General features: G+C 34.3%; 1 protein-coding gene across 1 annotated transcript; it reads left to right on the top strand.

The window, feature by feature from the left end:
• Positions 1 to 4,545: 4,545 nt before the first annotated feature.
• LOC144564412 (homeobox-leucine zipper protein HOX32-like) lies at positions 4,546 to 9,503 on the top strand. Its single transcript, XM_078314008.1, has 18 exons — positions 4,546 to 4,754; positions 4,921 to 5,080; positions 5,305 to 5,414; positions 5,494 to 5,584; positions 5,681 to 5,776; positions 5,959 to 6,072; positions 6,169 to 6,252; positions 6,342 to 6,494; positions 6,579 to 6,653; positions 6,752 to 6,858; positions 6,962 to 7,154; positions 7,244 to 7,420; positions 7,504 to 7,581; positions 7,692 to 7,829; positions 8,040 to 8,386; positions 8,673 to 8,778; positions 8,904 to 9,053; positions 9,357 to 9,503. Exons 1-18 carry the CDS (start codon positions 4,546 to 4,548, stop codon positions 9,501 to 9,503), a joined length of 2,535 nt encoding a protein of 844 aa, XP_078170134.1.
• The last annotated feature ends 9,554 nt before the right edge of the window (positions 9,504 to 19,057 follow it).

Here is a 19,057-nt window from a genome sequence, read left to right as displayed (position 1 = left end):
ATTTAATTAAACAATAAACTTGTTATAACACTAATGATTGCATAAATTTCATTAATATAATTTCATAAATTTCAGATCGACTGTTTAGATTTTAAAAACGGAAAAAAGTGGAGAATAACTTGAGAATAAAACAAATGGTACATTTTAACTCTACTCATTTAATATTTTGATAAACGGTAAAATTAACATCAATTTTCATAAATTTTTCTACGATGAATCCCTACATCATTAAAAGGTAGGATTTATTTGGTAAGTTTAGTAATAATTTTTTTCAATTAAACTAAAAAAAAAATGTCAAGCTTTGTAGATTGGTCCGTGCAAAAAATACGGACTCTATACGAGTAGAACTAGAGTGTTCTTAAGTACAAAGTTATTGGTGAGCTAGATTCTCAAACTTATTGGATTGACTTTAAACGATGAATTAATCTAGAATATTGAAACCGATCTACTTCGACATAAGTGATGTATAATATTAAAATTTTGAATTAATTTAGTATAAAGTCAAATAATAAAAAAAGAGTTTAGGAATTAATTTTAATACATTTATTTTTTGAGCATTTGACTTAATAATAAATTAATTAAAAAATTCATAAATTTACATGTAAATATATCACTTGTAAAGTTTTACATATAGATGTCAGTTTCAATAATTTGAATTTGTCGTTTGAAATCAGTCAATCAGGTCTTGAAATTAAGCTCACCAAAGAACTTGGTTAGCATAAGAACACCCTAGTTCTACTCATTTTATATAATTAATTTTAAAATTATTTAATATTTCATCAATTATCGTTAAATATGGACCGTTACTAATTTGATAACGGTATAACTTACATCAATTTCACCATTTTTCTTCACATATATATATGTGAGTGTATAAAGTATACATCATATTTTAAATGTCTCATTTAAGAATTAAAAAATATTTTTAAAGCTAATCAATATTATCAAAACAATAATTTATACTTTCAAAGAAAAATAAAATAAAGGACGAAACAGAAAAACAAAGTGTTTCAATCCTTTGAATTCGGTGTGGACCACCAAACGAGTACAAATCCAGAGTCGTAACTCAAAAACTGCTTTCAAATATTTTTTATTCCTTTTGATAGAATCTCTATTGAGAACTATTAGTTTGGGTTGGGTCCCCACATGTCAGTGACACTCATGCTCCATTCGATGAGGCACCTGCAATTCCGCTACAGAAAATCCATGTTCATGTTAAGTATGTATGTGCTCTTCACACCAGACCCATGAAAAACAGGTCAGTAAATCACTGACGGCTAAACGAAATAGTCAGTAAATCAACCTACACTGACGGCTACAAAATAAACAGTCAGTAAATTTAGTAACACCGACTGTTTTAAAAGCGTCAGTGTTGGTTGTCAACACTGACGCTTTAAAAATTGTCAGTGTTGATATTAACACCGACTGACGGTTGATCACCAACACTGACTGTTTTAAAAGCGTCAGTATTGACCACCAACACTGATGGTTATTAAAGAAACAGTCAGTGTTGGGTATCAACACTGACTGTTTTTAAAGCGTTAGTGTTGAGTATCAACACCGACGCTTGAAAATCGTCAGTGTTGGTGTTCAACACCAACACTGACGCTGTAAAAACCGTCAGTGTTGACAACCAACACTGACTGTTTTTTTTTAAAACCGTCAATGTCGATAACAAACACTGACTGTTTTTTAAGCGTCAGTGTTGAACAACAACACTGACTGTTATTTAATAAAAGAGTCAGTGTAGGTATAGCAACACTGATGCTTCGGTTAAAACAGTCGGTGATTAAGGGTCGGTGAAGGAGTTTTTTGTACTAGTGCAACATGAACATGGGCCAATTTCAACTGATGGCAAGGAGGTCGAAGAGTTTTCAACCCCACAGAAAGATGACACCTTGAGTGATAAAAAGTTACCATCAGTAGGGAAAGTAGGGAGGAGAAAGAAAGCGATTGCAATGGTTCTCAATTTATCTTTGTTTGTGGGAATATCCTTTCTTTTTCCTTTTTCTAAATAGTTTGTATTTAATGAAATTTAGGATCTTTTAATTAGGGCAACTCTTTTTTCTCTCTTCCTAAAATCATGTAGGTGCCTGATATGAGCCCGACTAGTGTTAAGAGGTCCAGTAAAAAGGACCATGTACCGCAATCAAGAGATAGGACAAGTGGTAATTAAAGGCAGCCGACGAGCAAATATGAAGGTATTAAACTTTACATTTAATATACTTTTTTTAATATTTAATATACTCTTTGCAAATATAGATATGTTAGTTTATTCTGAAAGGGTTCATTGATATATTGAACATCTTTTTATCTAGATGTTATCATTATGTTTTCTTTTTTTTACTATATTGGTGAAGACCTTAGAATAGTACTCATCAAATGCAAATAATCAAAATAAGAATCTCAACTCAAAATTTCATTCGCTCCTTGCATTGTTTTAGTAATCACATATTTTCAATAGGTGCATGTATATATCTCTAAACTTGGCTGCTATTTGACATACTTTGTACATTTATCTGTCGAGATCTGAACAAACGACATGATGATGAACAAAACATCCGAAATTTTTATTTCTAGCATAAAAAAAATAAACCAAATTACCTTGATTGTGGAGGAATTCGAGAAATAGTTCTCAAAATAGTTCGCAAAATAGTTCTGCGGCCCTATCATTAATTTACGCAGTTGTATAATTTACTAACAATATTTTTCAATTTTTGGTGTACATATATGTTCAATATATTTTTAAATTTTTAATTGTAATCGAATTTAAAAAAAAAAAAATTTAGATTGTCAAAAGTTAGTGAAAGAAAGATTTGAAACTATTTCATTGTATTTCTGTATATTTGTGATTACATCTTACATTGCTTTATATAGAGAATAAAACTAGCTTAATCAAGAATCTAAACCTGATTTAGTAAAAGCTTGGCCTTATCCGACTCAGCACACAAACACCATGTCAGCCTATTTATTAGAAGAATCACAGTGTTGACCAAGTCAACATGAGGAAATAAGATTTGATCAAGTCAACATGATTTAGTAAAACCAACTATGGGCTATGCGGTAAAGATTTTAACAGAGTAGTTTTAACTTCATGCAGCGCAAGAACCATATGAAACTCTTTTTTGATTCTATAGTCTGTGCACTGCACATTAAGCCAAAACTACTCTGTTAAAATCTTTACCCCGTCTATCTATCGGTCTATGGCACCTTAACGCAGCTTCGCCTTACAGGTCATTATTTTCCCGCCTTCGGAGAGCATGTATTTTACTGAATCTCAATTGAATGAACCTGTCACGTATAATTACTCGCATTCCAAATTAATTCTTAGTCTGTGGGGCCCAGAGTCATTGTTGTTGTTGTAACGCATTACTTCAAAACCAGGATCATTCAAAACTTGTTTAGTTTGCCTCCTCCGCACGAAATCAGACGACCGAGATTACGAATAGACAGAAAGAAGGTACAGTGATGATCATCTGATCGACGGTTTATAGAGGGACATGTCACTGGCACTCTCGGACGTCAACTGTTGAGCTCTGTTGAGTGCGCATTCCCTGAGATACCTCATATTTTGCGTGGCTACGTGTCCGGTGTCTATTTGGGGATAGCGCAGGGGCCATTATTATTTGAGCTTTGAGATTTGTGGAGGACGTCTATGAACAGTTGAGATTTTCCAAAAAACCACGCAAAATATGAGATATCTGAGCGGATGCGAATTCTGCAAGTTGACAGTTCACTCTCTTCTACTCACCTCACTTGTTCAGCAAAACCTTCCAATTCTAGAAAGCATCGATCTATTCTATTCTACGCTCTCTCCCTGTCTCCCTCTCTGTAGTCTGTAGTGTAGAGAGAGCTTCATCTTCGCTCTTCAAAGGTATAGATAGATAGGATTTTGCATTTTCAGTTCAAATCCGATCAAATAAATGTTCTATTCTTCTATCTTTGTTTAAAATTTAAATCGACGACTTGTTCCCGTTTTTTAGGTACTTGATTTCTTCGTATGATCTTCATTCAGATCGTAGGATTTCCCTTTTGTAGCAAATTCAAAACAATAAATTCAAAATTTATTGTCGAGAATGTTCGTTTATGGATGTTTTAATCTTACCATACTAAAATACAAATAATAATGGCTTTATAATTTAAAAAAGTCAATTAGACAAAACGGTACCATGCTTGCATTGGAGGTCTCCAGTCCCAGTGCATTTGGATCCGCCAACCTGATTTTACGGGCAACTCATCTTTCGGTAAGTCCAGTTGCATCTGCTTAAAACTCTAAGAAGGCTCGTCTTACACACCACCCCTCAAATCTCTCCCTCTTTGAGCTGAAATTGGAAATGTTACTTTGCCCTGCATACAACTGGTTCCACCTAACTCAGATTGCATAGAATTGCATCCTCTTTTGGAGGTTCCAACTCTCTCTCCCTCTCTTCCCAGCTATTAAATAAACCACTCACCACTCTCAAATCCCTCTCTTCGTGATCTGAACTCCGCCCAAGAGACAGACAACCGCTCCATATTTCTAATCTTTTGGGGTCACTGCAGCAAATGGCGACGAAAGAGAAATCGTCGTGCCAGCAACAACCGAAGGACGGGCAGCATGTACGGTACACTACAGAGCAGCTTGAGATACTGATGGGAGTTTACACCAAGTGTGACACACCGCCAATTCCTATGATTGTGCAGCTTATACAAGACCACCCTGTGCTATCCAACATCCCGCCGAGAAATATCAAACTTTGGTTTCAGAACCGGAGGTGAGATGATTATAGTTCGATTCTTTTTAAGTTTTCCTTTCTTCTATTTTTTTTGGCTGATTTTATACGTATTGCGTATATTAATCCTTTTCCCATAAGTATTAGATCTAATAATTTTTTTTTTCATTTCTTTACTAGCTGAACACCCCTTCTCTGTCTATTCCAGGACTCGTGAAAAATATAAGGAGGAGGCTTCGCATCTCCAGACAGTGAACCACAAACTGACCGCCATGAATAAGTTGCTCATGGAAGAGAATGATCGACTGCAGAAGCAATCATCTCGTCTTGTGTATGAGAATGGTTGCATGCGCAACCGAATTCACACTGTAATGCTCATTCCAAATTTTTAACACTACTGTTTTACATTAATGTTGAGGTTATTCCTTTTCGGATTACATTGACACCATCTTCCATATTTGCAAGCGACATCTAGATTGAAACCCAACAAATAAGGCCAATTGTTTTTGTATTAGTTAAAATCTGAATCAATTAATTTACACAAAAAATAAAATGATACTAATGCTTTATTTTCTTTTTTTTCTGCTTTCAGACTTCTGTGGCTACGACAGACACAAGTTGTGATTTGGTGGTGACAAGCAGTCAGCACCAACGTAACCGGCCAAGTCAGCTTCCTCAGCGGTATGCTAACAACCCAGCTGGGTATGTTGCTTTTTTGTTTTTTATTTCTTTCATTTGTTGTCAATAATATTTTATAAAATGACGACTTCATTTCATGTAGTCTACTCGCAATTGCTGGGGAGGCCCTAGCTGAGTTCCTGCCAAAGGCAACTGGAACCGTCATCGAATGGGTTCAAATGGCGGGGATGAAAGTATGTAAATTTGCTTTTTCCTTAAAAATCTTTTCTTTTTAATCTCTTCAATTTAAGTTCTGTTAAGTAATTCAAATTTCTTTTTTCTTGGTATAGCCTGGTCCGGATCCCATAGGAATCATTGATGTTTCCCACAGTTCAAGAGGTGTTGCGGCTGGAGCTTGCTGCGTTGTTAGCCTTGAACCCACCAAGGTTTGCAACTTCACCTCCATTTAATTTTTGTTGAACATATTTTATTGTTTTGGATTATTTTAATTGTATAAAATTTATCTTATTTTTCTGTTGTACCAAAGTATAAAGTGATCAAACGTCTCTTAGTACTTTCTTGTTTGTTTGGTACAACAATATTGATTTAAATGATGTAATTGTTATAGGTTGTTGAAATTCTGAAAAACCGTTTATCATGGTACCGCGACTGTCGGTCGGTTGATGTGCATGGATCAATCCCAACTAAAAATGGTGGTCAGATTGAGCTGATGTATATGCAGGTTTGTATTTTCTAGATCCTAGCCTGGTCGTTTTTTTTCTTTTCAAATATGAACTTCAAACAATATTTGTTAATGTATAATGTTTATATATTTCAGACATATGCTCCTACTGCTCTAGCATCAGCACATGACTTTTGGACTCTTCGGTACACAACTGTCCTGGAGGATGGGAGTCTAGTGGTAAATTGCAGCCTTCAACCGTACAATACTGAAATCAATTTATTTTTCTTGTTGTTTTGATTTTACTAAATGTTTGGTTGCTTGCTCAGATTTGTGAGAGGTCGCTGACACCTTCAACTGGTGGGCCCACCTGTCCACCTGCCCAAAATTTCCTAAGAGCTGAAATGCTGCCGAGTGGGTACTTGATTCAACCTTGTGACGGTGACTCAGTGATTCGTATAGTTGATCACATTGACTTGGATGTGAGTAAATAAAATAAATGTTTGTTAGTCTCAATGGGGTGTCATGTCACTTTTATTAAATGCTGCATAAATGTTTATTTGTAGGCTTGGAGTGCACTGCAGGTCCTTAGGCCATTTTACGCATCACCCAAAATTCTGGCACAGAAAATGACTTTTGCGGTAAGTGAGGTGTCAGTCCATTGTTATGCAATGTTTAATGTTTTTATCTGACTCTTTTTGCTATTTCAAATATGTTTATAACTTCTATTTCAATTTAGGCCTTGCATCATATTCGGCAGATTGCACTCGAATCAAGTGGTGAAATTCCATACTGTGGAGGTCATCAACCGGCTGTTTTAAGGACCTTCAGCCAGAGGCTGAGCAGGTCCTTGTTCTTGCCTTCTTATCTTTTACATTTAATTCTTTTCTCTGCTATTAATTTGAGCAGATGCAGGTTGACTGTCTTCTCTTTTTCTAATTGAAAACAGGGGTTTTAACGGTGCTGTTAACGGATTTGCTGATGATGGGTGGTCTGTAATGAACAGTGACGGGGTTGAAAATGTTGTGATAGCAATCAATTGCTCTCCTAACAAGCTTATAGGATCTGTTCTCACCTCTTCAAACCCGTTTTTTCCCACTAGCAGTGAAATTCTTTGTGCCAAGGCTTCAATGCTTCTTCAGGTTTCATTATGTTAAACTTTTATCAGAAAGAGTAAACTCACATTCATCTCTTCTTCATTTGTTTGACACTTGCTATTTTATGGATGCAGAATGTACCGCCCAGTTTGCTGCTGAGGTTTTTAAGGGAACATCGGTCAGAGTGGGCTGACTGTGGAGTCGACCGTTACTCATCTGCCTCTTTACGAGCGGGTTTGGATGCAGTTCCTGGGCAGAGGCCCAATACTGGCTTTCTGGGCAGCCAGGCACATACTCTGGAGCATGAAGAGGTATTTCAGTTTAACTTAATACTTTCCATTTTTCTAATTTAGTATATATGCATTGTGCTGATTTAGTCTGTGTTATATTTTAGTTTTTGGAGGTTATAAGGCTTGAGGGGCATGGTTTCGGCCATGATGATGTGGTACCTAGAGACCTTTACATTCTTCAGGTTCTATAAATATAATTTAAGAACTTTTTAGCAGCATTATGTTATGGTAGAATTTCCATTGTTTTTTTCTTTGCCAAAAATATCATGCATTTTTGTTTTGATTTTTCCAGCTATGTAGCGGGTTGGATGAGAGTTCACTTGGTGCTTGTGCTTCTCTCCTATTTGCTCCAATTGATGATGAATCCTTTTCTGATGACGCATCTCTTCTCCCTTCTGGGTTTCATATTATTTCCGTCGATTCTAAGATGGTAACATTTCTTGGATTTTAATTCTTTGCATTTTCTCCTACATTGTTTAAAGTCTGGGAATTGTATTTATTTTCAGGAATTAGGGTTTGATTATTCCAATCCACTATGATTTTTTTTAGGTGTAGGCAAATTGGAAGTTGCTAATTTTCAACTTAGAGTATTTGGGTGTGTATTTTTGCTCAGTTTGGCCTATTCTTTTTGCTTTCTCAGGATAACAGTGGAGGCAACCAAACTCTTGATCTGGCATACTCACAAAAGGTCAGATCTGGATCTGCTGGGAGGGCCACACAGGCAGTATTTGACAGCTCTGATCCGAACTTATACAGCAATATGAGGTCAGTCTTGACAATTGCATTTCAATTTGCATATGAGAACAATCTTCGTGACAGGGTAGCAGCAATGGCCCGGGAATGTGTCACAAGTGTGATGGCCTCGGTACAGCGAATAGCCATGGAAATATCATCTTCCCTAATTGGTTCTCAGATTGAGCCCAGGCAGTTTTCCAGTGCTTCTCCTGAGGTTCACACTCTTGCCCAAAGGATTTATTCGAGTTACAGGTACAATTTGATGCACACTTGTCTTTCTTATTGAAAAAGTCTGGTATGTTATTGTATATTAAGTTTTGCCATTCTATGACTGTTTTGTTGTACCTATGTTATGGTGAATACATTATTTGGAGGGATCTTTTTTTCTGTGCAAATAGAATCTGTACATTTGCAAACAAAGGCCAATATTTCTCCTTGTTTTACTTGCTCTCTGAAATTATTGTCATTGGTTACCAATTCTATGCAGCCTGTTTGTGTAGTAATTGTAGTGGTTTTGATTATGTGAATTTTTTTTCAGGTTTCATACTGGGGAAGAGCTCTTTGGTAGTATTGACTCTCAGGGAAGTGATGTCTTTAATCAACTCTGGAACCATTCTGACTCCATCATCTGCTTCTCTATGAAGGCAAGTAAACAATTAATACATCCTATATTCTAAAGAAGCCTTAACATTTTTTATTACGTAAGAGTTTACAGTTTTAAAGCCAAGCAAATTTTGAATGTTGTTTGAAATATAAATATATTTTTCAGAATGTGCCGGTGTTCACCTTTGCAAACCAAGCCGGACTTGACATGCTTGAGACAACTCTGATTGCTCTCGAAGATATTTCACTTGACAAGATTCTGGATGAAGACTGGAGGAACGCACTGTATACTGAGTACCCCAAAATCATTCAACAGGTAAAATGAATGGCCTAGATCGTCTTTTCTTTTTCCAGTATATTAATCCAGTACCCCCTCATCATTTTACTCTGTTCTCCATGAATTTTCTTCATTTGGGCATGAGTTGCTAACTTAAAGCACATCTCAAAAAATAACTGAGTAAAATTATATTAAGCAATCATCGATTAGCTTTATGAATGAAACATGACATTCTTTTACTTGCAGGGTGATAAATAACTTTTCCATTTTTTGCAAATATTTTTCTACAAGACTACAACTGGTTTTAGTCCCTGAACGATCTTCTACTGTTCTATTGGCCAGGGTTATGCATCTCTGCCAGGTGGTGTTTATACATCGAGTATGGGGAAGCAAGTGTCGTATGATCTGGCGGTGATATGGATTGTTCTGATAGATAATTCTGCTCATTCCCTTGCCTTCATGTTTCAAAACTGGTCTTTTTTGAAATAAGTTGTATTACTATTAACCAAACTGACATATCAAACAAGACTTTGCCAGGAAACTCCAAACTTCAATGACTACATTCTATAATTTCCAATTTGAAAAAAAAGAAAAAAATCCTCAAGGAGCCCACGTTTTGTTAATTAAATTATAGGGGAAATTTCATGAATCCCCCTCAAAAACTTCAATATTACATATTCCCCCCTCTAAAATCAATAATTACATATTTATCCTTTCAAATCATACAAACTCACATATTTATCCAATCAATCACATTTAAGATTAATTTATATTAATTCCTATTTTACCTTTATAAGAATTGACAGAAATTAGTTCTAGAGTATCTCTACCATTCAATCATAGTGTTTAGATTCGTGCCATCAGATAGATCATCATGGAGCGTTTGTTTTTTATTTCGTTCTCCTCTTTCCCGTCTCCCTCTGCTCTCAATCTCCTCCTCTCTCACACTCTCCATTCTGATCCCACTTGTCTCTTCTTCTCTCACGCATCCCTTTTAGTGCTTTCTCTATCTCTCACACAAACTCTCTCATTCCTTTCCTCCTTTTCACAATTCCAATTCCGAACTCTATTTCCAATCCACAATTCTTATTTTCTTTATTTAATTTTTCTTATACTTCCATTCTCTACAATTTCATTTTTCTTTTTTTCTTTTTCTTGATTTATAATTCCTAATTCCCAATTATTTCATCTGTCGCCAATTAATTCTACAAAAGTCAACTTATGAGCAAAGCTATTGGAGAAGATGCGGCTTCTAAACAAGGAGGTAGATGGCAACAATGACAGCAAGGAGATAAAATAGCATGGGTATTGACTGTGAGGAAAATTAGTCATCGTTGTTGATTATTTTTTCTTTTTTCTTTTTTCCTTCCCATGTTCATGTATAGTGCCGCTTGACTTCTGAGATAATGGTAGAGTGTTGTTGGTAGTTTCTAATAATGATTTTGTACTGATATTTTGTTCGTTAAGGATAATGTTGATTTTATTGGCTTAGCTTCTATTATTGAATCTTTTGTTAATGTGGAATCAGTCACAAAAAAAAAAAAAAAAATTAAAAGCAAAACCAAAAGCTAAAGTAAAATAAAGAAACTGTTGGAATATATATACAGCTAGTCTTTATTCATTCTAAGGGCATTATTCCATCCCTGTAATTGAAAAACTGAAAAGCAAAATTTTCCTGATGCACATGAACCTTTGCAGTGATGTCGTACCTATATTATGTCTAGCACATTTAGCATCACTTGCCTCGTATTGCATTTAGTCAAAACAATAGTTTAATTTAAAAAATCACATGAGATAGAACGATGACGTGGCAGGTTGTTTAGTGAATATGATGAAAAAGAGAGAGGAGGCGGAAAGGAACGACACAAGGCCCTTGACAAAACACAGAAAGACAGAACTGGGCGAAGAAGAGAGAGGAAGAAAGATAACAGAAGGGGAGAAGGGAATTAATTGTGCTTTCATTCAGCGTAGGTTGAGGAATTGTGTTTCTATGAATCAATTATCAGGTAGCGATTACCAGTATATCGAACAAAGTAAATGCTCACTGTTTTATTATCGGTATATTGAATCGAGTTTAAATAGTTAATCGGATTTAAAAAAGTTATTTTGATTAAAAAAAAACAATGCTTTGACTTATACTTTCTAATGTTCTGACTTGTAATTTGTGATACTCTAACTTATAATTTCAATTACCATCATAATTTAAAAAAGTTATTTTGATTTTAACACTAAATTTAATCCGAATTACAAATCTAACATCTAGAGGGGGACAAAAAATATTTCAAAGAGAAGGCAAAGTTGATCGGAACCGATGAATAACCACTAAAACTCAAGATTCCTGGAACCACCAATGTAAATAAGTAATATCTCTGTATATGCATAAATTTATTTATGCTAAATCAAATAAATACATGAAATATTACGTATAAAGTTATGCTAAAATATATTCATAATGTCTTTTGTGTGATGATTGATATTTTAATCAATTAAGGTCACGTTTATGATTATTAAATTATCAAAACTAATAGATAAGCACTTAAACTTATATCTAGCCCAAGTGTTTAAATTTAATCCTGCAAAATAAAAAATATACAAAAACTGTCAAACATATAATTAATTAATGTAGCTTGTGTATATCGGTTTATATTTCTAATCAATTTAGATTACATTTATAATCATAAAATCACCAAGTTGACAAGTAGACTATAACAAATGTATTTCACATGTTTATAAATATATCCATACTAAATCAAAAATAAGACAACAAATATAGTGCATTTACGGTGCATTTTGTGTGTCTGTTGATATTTATTTTTCACCGAAAACTCTGGAAGTTTAATCGCCAATAACCCTTAATTAATTTTTATTACAAAGATTCTTTTAAGGAGGATCTCGTGTCAGAGTTGTTCGAGTTTTGCTTGAACCTTCGGATAACAATAATTTTTTTTGTAATCGGCCATGTTATAATGTACTTGTCTTTGTCATCTTTTGATTATAACAATTAATGGAGAATCCAGTGCCTTTGTTTTCTAAGAAACCCGGATGGAGGATCTTCTCTTTTCAACTCGATCAAGTTGTAGGAATCTATGTACTTCGGATGACAATAATTTTTTTTTCTTTGTCCGCGTAGCTCTCTACTGCTGGTCAGTACTCTTTAACAAATGTACACCTGAGGAAGATGTGCTCGGCGTCTTTTGAGAATCGGACCTGTTTTTGCCTTTTTACTCTTTGAATTGGACTTCCCTTTGTGGGCATACAAAATGTATAGTCCTTGTCGGTTCAGTTAAAACTAAAAATTGAATGAAAATATATAGTCAAATTAGTTTATCTGTTTTTTTTTTTTTTAATTTAATAATTTATCGATCTAATTAAATTAAACTTGTTAATCGAATAACATCTGAGCCATAAGAGATAATAAATTTTAAAATGTCAAAATTCAATACATACAAAAATATATTTAATAATCATAGAAAATAAATATCAAAATATATATAGTCATGAACTAAAAAAGAGAGATGAAGTTGACTATAAAATATAAAAGAATTCAAAATAATAATTAAAGTAAATATAAAATACATTTCTGTTTGTTTGATTAAATCGAAATAACTATAAAAAATAAAAAAATAATTTAACCGAATTTAACTATTTAAACTGAAAAATCAAATCGTTTAATCTAAAATTCATCAGTTCCGTTGAAAATTAAATAACACTCCTGCTCTTCTGCGCGTAAAGAGGCCCAACCCAATAACGATATCAAACAAAGCCCAATTACAGAGAAAAAGAACAATTCCTGCTCGCCTGTAAGCTGTAACCACAACCACTAGGTCCACCACCACCTTTCCTCCGCCTCCAATGCTGATGTCGGATCCCTCGTTTTCTTCTCCGACCAACTTACTATTATGATAAATCGAATTATCACCCTTCCATTTTCAGGTCTGCTCTCTCTCTGTCACTGGCACAATATGCACACCAGCAGGGGCTGTTGTTCAGTTAGTTTGAAAATATGAACTTCAAATAGTTTGGAAAACTGTTAACTTTTCTTAAACAAATAAGCCAATTGAAACTTGTATTATTCATTTTGATGGCAAGCAGTTTTGAATGCTAAATTAACTATAGTAAGATATGATTACCTAGCCCAGCTACAATAAGACACTAGTAATCGTGCCCGTGCACAGCAGCAACGAGAGCAAATTCTGTAGTAGAAATCATTAAGCTAGCAAATTCTGTAGTAGAAATCATTAAGCTTCTTAATAAGGAGGATAGATAATTTAAATCAAATTTGTAGAGAAAAATAGTTAAATACTATATTTATCTACAAGATAATCCCGCCTTTAGCAGAAGCGGTGCAGAGGCTCGGTCCGCAGGTGCCGTACGTGGTTCAGAGGCGCGTTCCATGGGTGCGGCACGCGGTCTACGGGCAAATTTGGGATCATATGCGGCGCGACCAGTGCATACTTAAGTGTTGAAGCTCATAATTTGGAAAATTCATCTATGTGCGATCTAAAAATTCAACGGCTGAGCATCATTTCGAAAAAAAAAAACCAGTAAATCAGAACCCTTGCAGGATCTAGACATTAAGCTCCTTAATAAGGATGAGAGATATTATGTGAATTTTTTCAAGGGTAATGTAGTATTTGCTAGTTTTCTCTGGTTATTATTCTCTGTTTACTTTGTCTTTGGTTATTATATAACTGGATTAATTTCTATTTTCAAACTGCAAACTAAATAAAAAGGGACAAAAGGTTAAAAGGTTTTAAAAATGAACTGAAGACAACAACTATCTGGGTAACTGGGTAACAGTAGAAGTTTTAAGCCATTTTTGCGATTAAATAAGTGATTATCTGAAAAAAATAGTAAAAAAAATTCCAAAAAAATATAAAATTTGATCTCCAAACACATATTTATATGGAGAACAAGATGAATAGTTTGAATCGACTGTTTGAATTTTAAAAACTCGAATATTGAGCCGTAGCACCGTAGCCCTCTATGCAACCCATAGCACCTTAGCCTTACCCCAAATCTAATTGCTAAAATAAATTTTCTTTTTTATTAGAATTAGGGTTTAGGGTTTAGGATTTAACATTTTCTAAATTTTTTACTATTTTGGAGAAAGAAAATCCACTAAACTTCAAAAATGGCCAGAAAAGGTTTGTCACATGTGGCAATAAATACAAACTTTTTACTAGCTAATTCAAAAAAAAAATTAAACAAAATTAAATATACAATTCACTTTGTACCAATAAACCAAGCATTTAAAAAAAAAAAACCCTATGGGTTGTTTGAAGCTTATTCTAAAATTTGCGAATTATTCATGAATAATTTTTTTATTTTTTTGTGATGTCGAACCTGACGCCGAATTATTCGGTTGATCGAACTTTGACAGAATTATTTGCGAATAATTCGTGATTTTTTTCTGATTTTTTTTTCTTTTTTGTGGGACTGAGGTCTCTAATCCAGATAATTCCGAATCATTTCCGAATTATAACTGAATTATTTCCGAATCACGATTTTTTGACCTCGCCAAACCAAATCTAAATAATTCATTTTTCACTATGGTTTGAAGGTCAATATTTAAAAAAAATAAAAAATCTTGATTATCTTAGATACAAAAAAAAAAAACCTCAAGAAGATAATTGACACGCTATCAAAAAGTCCTTATACAACAAAAAAAGCCAGAATAATAACATTCAATCTAAAATAAACAAGTTAACAACTTGCCTTCACAGGATCAATTTTACTCTCAAGAGCTGCTTGTGATGAAGCAGTGTTGTAAAAAACGTGTTGTGTCTCGTGATGTCGACATTGACCAATCAAATAAAGACATCTGGCCTCTTTTTTGTTGTTGTTGATTTTATATGTCGGAATCAGTTTTCACATATTTTCGGGTATATCATACATATTCTATGATTTGGATTTATTTAATTGAACTATTGAAGTTTAAAAAGACCGTAATTTGATACTGGATTTCACAAATAATAGTATAATACACACTACCATAATTTTGCGATTAAATAGTATATGTTATATTGCTTATAAAATTATTGGTCAAATTAAATATAACTACATTGTATAATTTTCTTTCTTATTTAATCAAAGAAAAGGAGGAACTCCGTCAAATTAAATTATGAGGAGGGTTCAAATGCACCATCATTTTGGTGCTCCAATATGCTCCACGTGGACTATATTCTTTATCTCCATTTTCAAAGTCAGCGCTCATAAATTTTTCTGTGTTGATGTGAATTGTCCCGCGAGAAAAAATTAATGTATAAACTATCGGTATAACTAGGACTGTTAAAAAATAATTTAGTTCGTGATTCGATTCAGGTTCGATTCGAAAAATGTGTAGTTCGCAATTAATTTGATTCAAACTGGGTTCGGTTTAAAACGAATCAAACCAGATTCGGTTCGAAATTAATTCAAACCAAACTCAAATCTTTGATTCGTTGCCACCCCTAACTGCAACCACTTGGACACTAGAATTAGAAAATATATAAAGACACATCGTACCACTTTTCGGGAAATAAACAAGGACCCGAAATTTTTATTAATAGGAAATATATTAAATAAATATCGAGTTTAGAGAATGCTTTTGGTTTTTTTTTGAGATATAGGGAAAACGTTTTGATTTATCACGGCCATAATTAACGCTTAATCAACCATTCTAACTAGATTAACTATTTTCTAACTAAACCAGAAAAAAAAAACCGGAAAAAAAAACGTTGTCCGTGATGGACAAAAACGGCCAGATTCTGTCCGTGATATATAGGAACGGCCAGGTGCAAAAAAAAAAAAGAGCTGGCCGTGATAGACAGTAACGTCCAGAGCTAAAAAAAAAAAAAAATAGATCTAGCCGTTATAAATAGTAACGGCCAGAGGCTCACGGTCAAAGATCATACCATTCTATATATATTTTATGAATTGAATTAAAGACTCCTATATATATTTTATGAATTAAATTAAAGATGATATAGACTCATTTCATTGTATTGTAATTCAAAGTTCAATGATATATATCAATAGAAGAAAAAAAAGGATGTCCATGTTGGACCCCAAAAATCAAATAAATGCTCTGATCGGACTAGGGTTGCCAGAAAAATTCGTAGTTCATGATTCGATTCGAGTTTGATTCGATTTGTATTAGTTCGAATCCAACCAAGTTCAGTTTGAAATTAATTCAAATCAAATTCAAACTGGGTCTGGTTCGATCGCGAATCCATTACAAACTTTTATGGTTCGAATCTCATAATAACATCGGCCGTTCATTTACCTGATGAAATTAAAATCCAAGATAGAGAGTCATAATTTAACCTAGCCGACACTCTCTCGCTCTCAAATCTCAATAACCTAGTTTTCTCTCCACCTCTCCCTGACTCGCTCTACCTCTCGCTTTAAAACCTAGCCGACGCTCTTGGTGACTGGCCGTCTCTCCGGCCGTTGCTCCTCTCTCTGACCTAGACGACTATCTCTCCTCCGCCTTCTCTACCTTTCGTATTCTCACTTCATTAGATGGTCCGATCGAGGGTTTGATCGAGTGAGCACTCGAGATACGACTACTTGTTTTATTGCATATTCTAGTTATTGTACTTAATCCTCTTTTTACGATTATTTGGTGTGATGTATTTTTTCATAAACAATTTTTCAACTTAAAAACACTCATTTCATACCGGTAAAATGAAGCCGTGTGAATTTTGTCCCGCAAGAAGAAAATTAATGTATAAACTACTGGTATAACTAGGGTTGCTAAAAAAAAAATTCGTTCGTAATTTGATTCGACTTCAATTCAAAAAATGTGTAGTTCGCAATTAATTCGATTCGAAATAAATCAAATCCAGTTCGGTTCGAATCTTATTCAAATCAAACTCAAACTAGAGTAAGTTTGATTCGGTTTGATTTGTTGCCAATCCTAGATCCGACAAAGAAAACAAAAATAGACCGACATTTTTTTCTAGACCATCTTTAATTTAATTCATAAAATATATATCTTCAAGGAGAATGTAGTGAACTTGACCGTGCCTCTGGCCGTTACTATTTATAACGGCCAGACCTTTTTTTTTTGGCTCTGGCCGTTATTATCTATCACGGCCAGCTCTTTTATTTTTTTTATACCTGGCCGTTTTTATTTATCATGGACAGGGTCTAGCTGTTCCTGTCTATCACGGACATAGTTTTTTTCCGGTTTAGTTAGAAAATAGTTAATCTAGTTAGAATGGTTAATTAAGCGCTAATTCTGACCGTGATAAGCCATAACAGCCAGAGGCCGTGATGAATCAAAACGTTTTCCCTATATCTCGAAAAAAATAAAAAGCGTTCTCTAATCTTGATATTTATTTAATATATTTTCTATTAATAAAAATTTCGGAAACAAGGACAGGACAGAGAACTCAATGGACCCCACTTCATCTGTCCCCACAAAACAAACTGTTAATCATAAAATATTTATATTATAATTCATCGTGCCGACTTCAAGGAGAAGTTATTAGTAAAATAAGTAAATTGCAATTTGCAATGTAATTTTTTCAAACTGATGTGACCTCCTTGGACCAGTTTGGAGTAATCACGAAAAGTGGGAAATAAATCTGCTACGATCCTAAGGGATTGTCGGGTCCTACGATTCTAAATCTAACCTTTCATTTTTTTTGAGTTTCACAAATCTTTATAGAAGTTATTTTATATGCACGAATTTTAAAACAAATAAAAGGTTGGATTTAGAATCATAGGACCCTACAATGATTGTAGCAGATTGTATTTTCGTTTATAATGAACTGCAGGATGCATGATTGCGTGCAAATTTGGTTTCCTATCCTCTCCGGTACATGAAAGCCTATGCTCCTAGCTATTAAGCAAACCGAATAATATCTTCATGACTAGTCAGCTGATGTTTACATGTTAAGCCAGATTAAGAACTAAGGGCCATGTTTGGTTGTGGAGTAAGAGGTGGAGTAAATCCCTTACTTCACACTTAAGAAGTCAAACGAGGAGTAAAATAGAAAGAGTAAGACGGAGTAAGAGGTGAGCTAATCCGTAGTAAGTTACTCCACCTTTCTAGGTGGATTAACTTACTCCACACTTACTCCCATGCAGGACCCACTATCATAGATTTGGATTCATAATAGAACCGTATTGAAGCCATATTGGACGCATATCTGTATCCGATACTCATCTAATACTGATACAGAGCCCATATAAAATTATGAGTATGACTAATATAACATCAGTGTCATTTCAGTCTATATAACACCAACTCCAAAACCTATCAAATCGAGTTCAAATGGTGAATCCAAACCGTTCAAACCGATCTACTTCATTAGTTGTGCGTTTACATGTAAAATTTATAAGTTTTTGAGTTTATTTGATATCAAGTCAAGCGGTCAAATGTTTGAGTTTTTAGCTAATTTTAATACATTTATTTTTTAATTTTTTTCGCCGCTTAATTTGAAACTAAAATAACTTGAAAATATAAAAAGTTTGCATGTAAATGCATCACTCATAAAATAAATTAATTTGAACGGTTTAAATATTAGTCATACTCTAAAATTACTGGGCAACATATCACGAGATTGACCCCAAACCTTGAGCTACATATAAAATTATTGGGTAACATATCACGAGACCTTAAGCTACTTGCTTAATGGTCTGCAAGTCTTATCTCGTTGATCGGAAAAAAATATAAAAGAAACAACGGAAAAGACTGATTTGAAGGATAGACCTCGGAAATAATTAATAGGGGTCAATGGGCTGACATCAATCAGGCAGTTCAAGGGGATGTGACATGTCAGCTGCGTAAACATCCCTTAGGTCCGTAGGCGTGGATGGATCCGGTTCAACAACCTTTTTATAAACTGTGTCTGGCGTGTCTGATGCGTGTCAAACTGTGCTGCTGCTTAAACGTGTCAAGCGGTGCTGATTCCGCTAAATTTAAACACAACATGTATGAGGACACGCGAAGACGAATAGACACGATGCGTCCATTATTCAGCATAGTGCGCACGGGTTATAAATTCATTGCATATTTGCATCCCAAACTCCATTTTAAAGCCAATCCT

This window comes from Carex rostrata, chromosome 13, assembly GCF_964058835.1.
Source record: "Carex rostrata chromosome 13, lpCarRost1.2, whole genome shotgun sequence".
NCBI lineage: Eukaryota > Viridiplantae > Streptophyta > Magnoliopsida > Poales > Cyperaceae > Carex > Carex rostrata.
The sequence above is the reverse complement of the archived record's forward strand: the minus strand, read 5'-3'. Positions and strand labels throughout refer to the sequence as shown.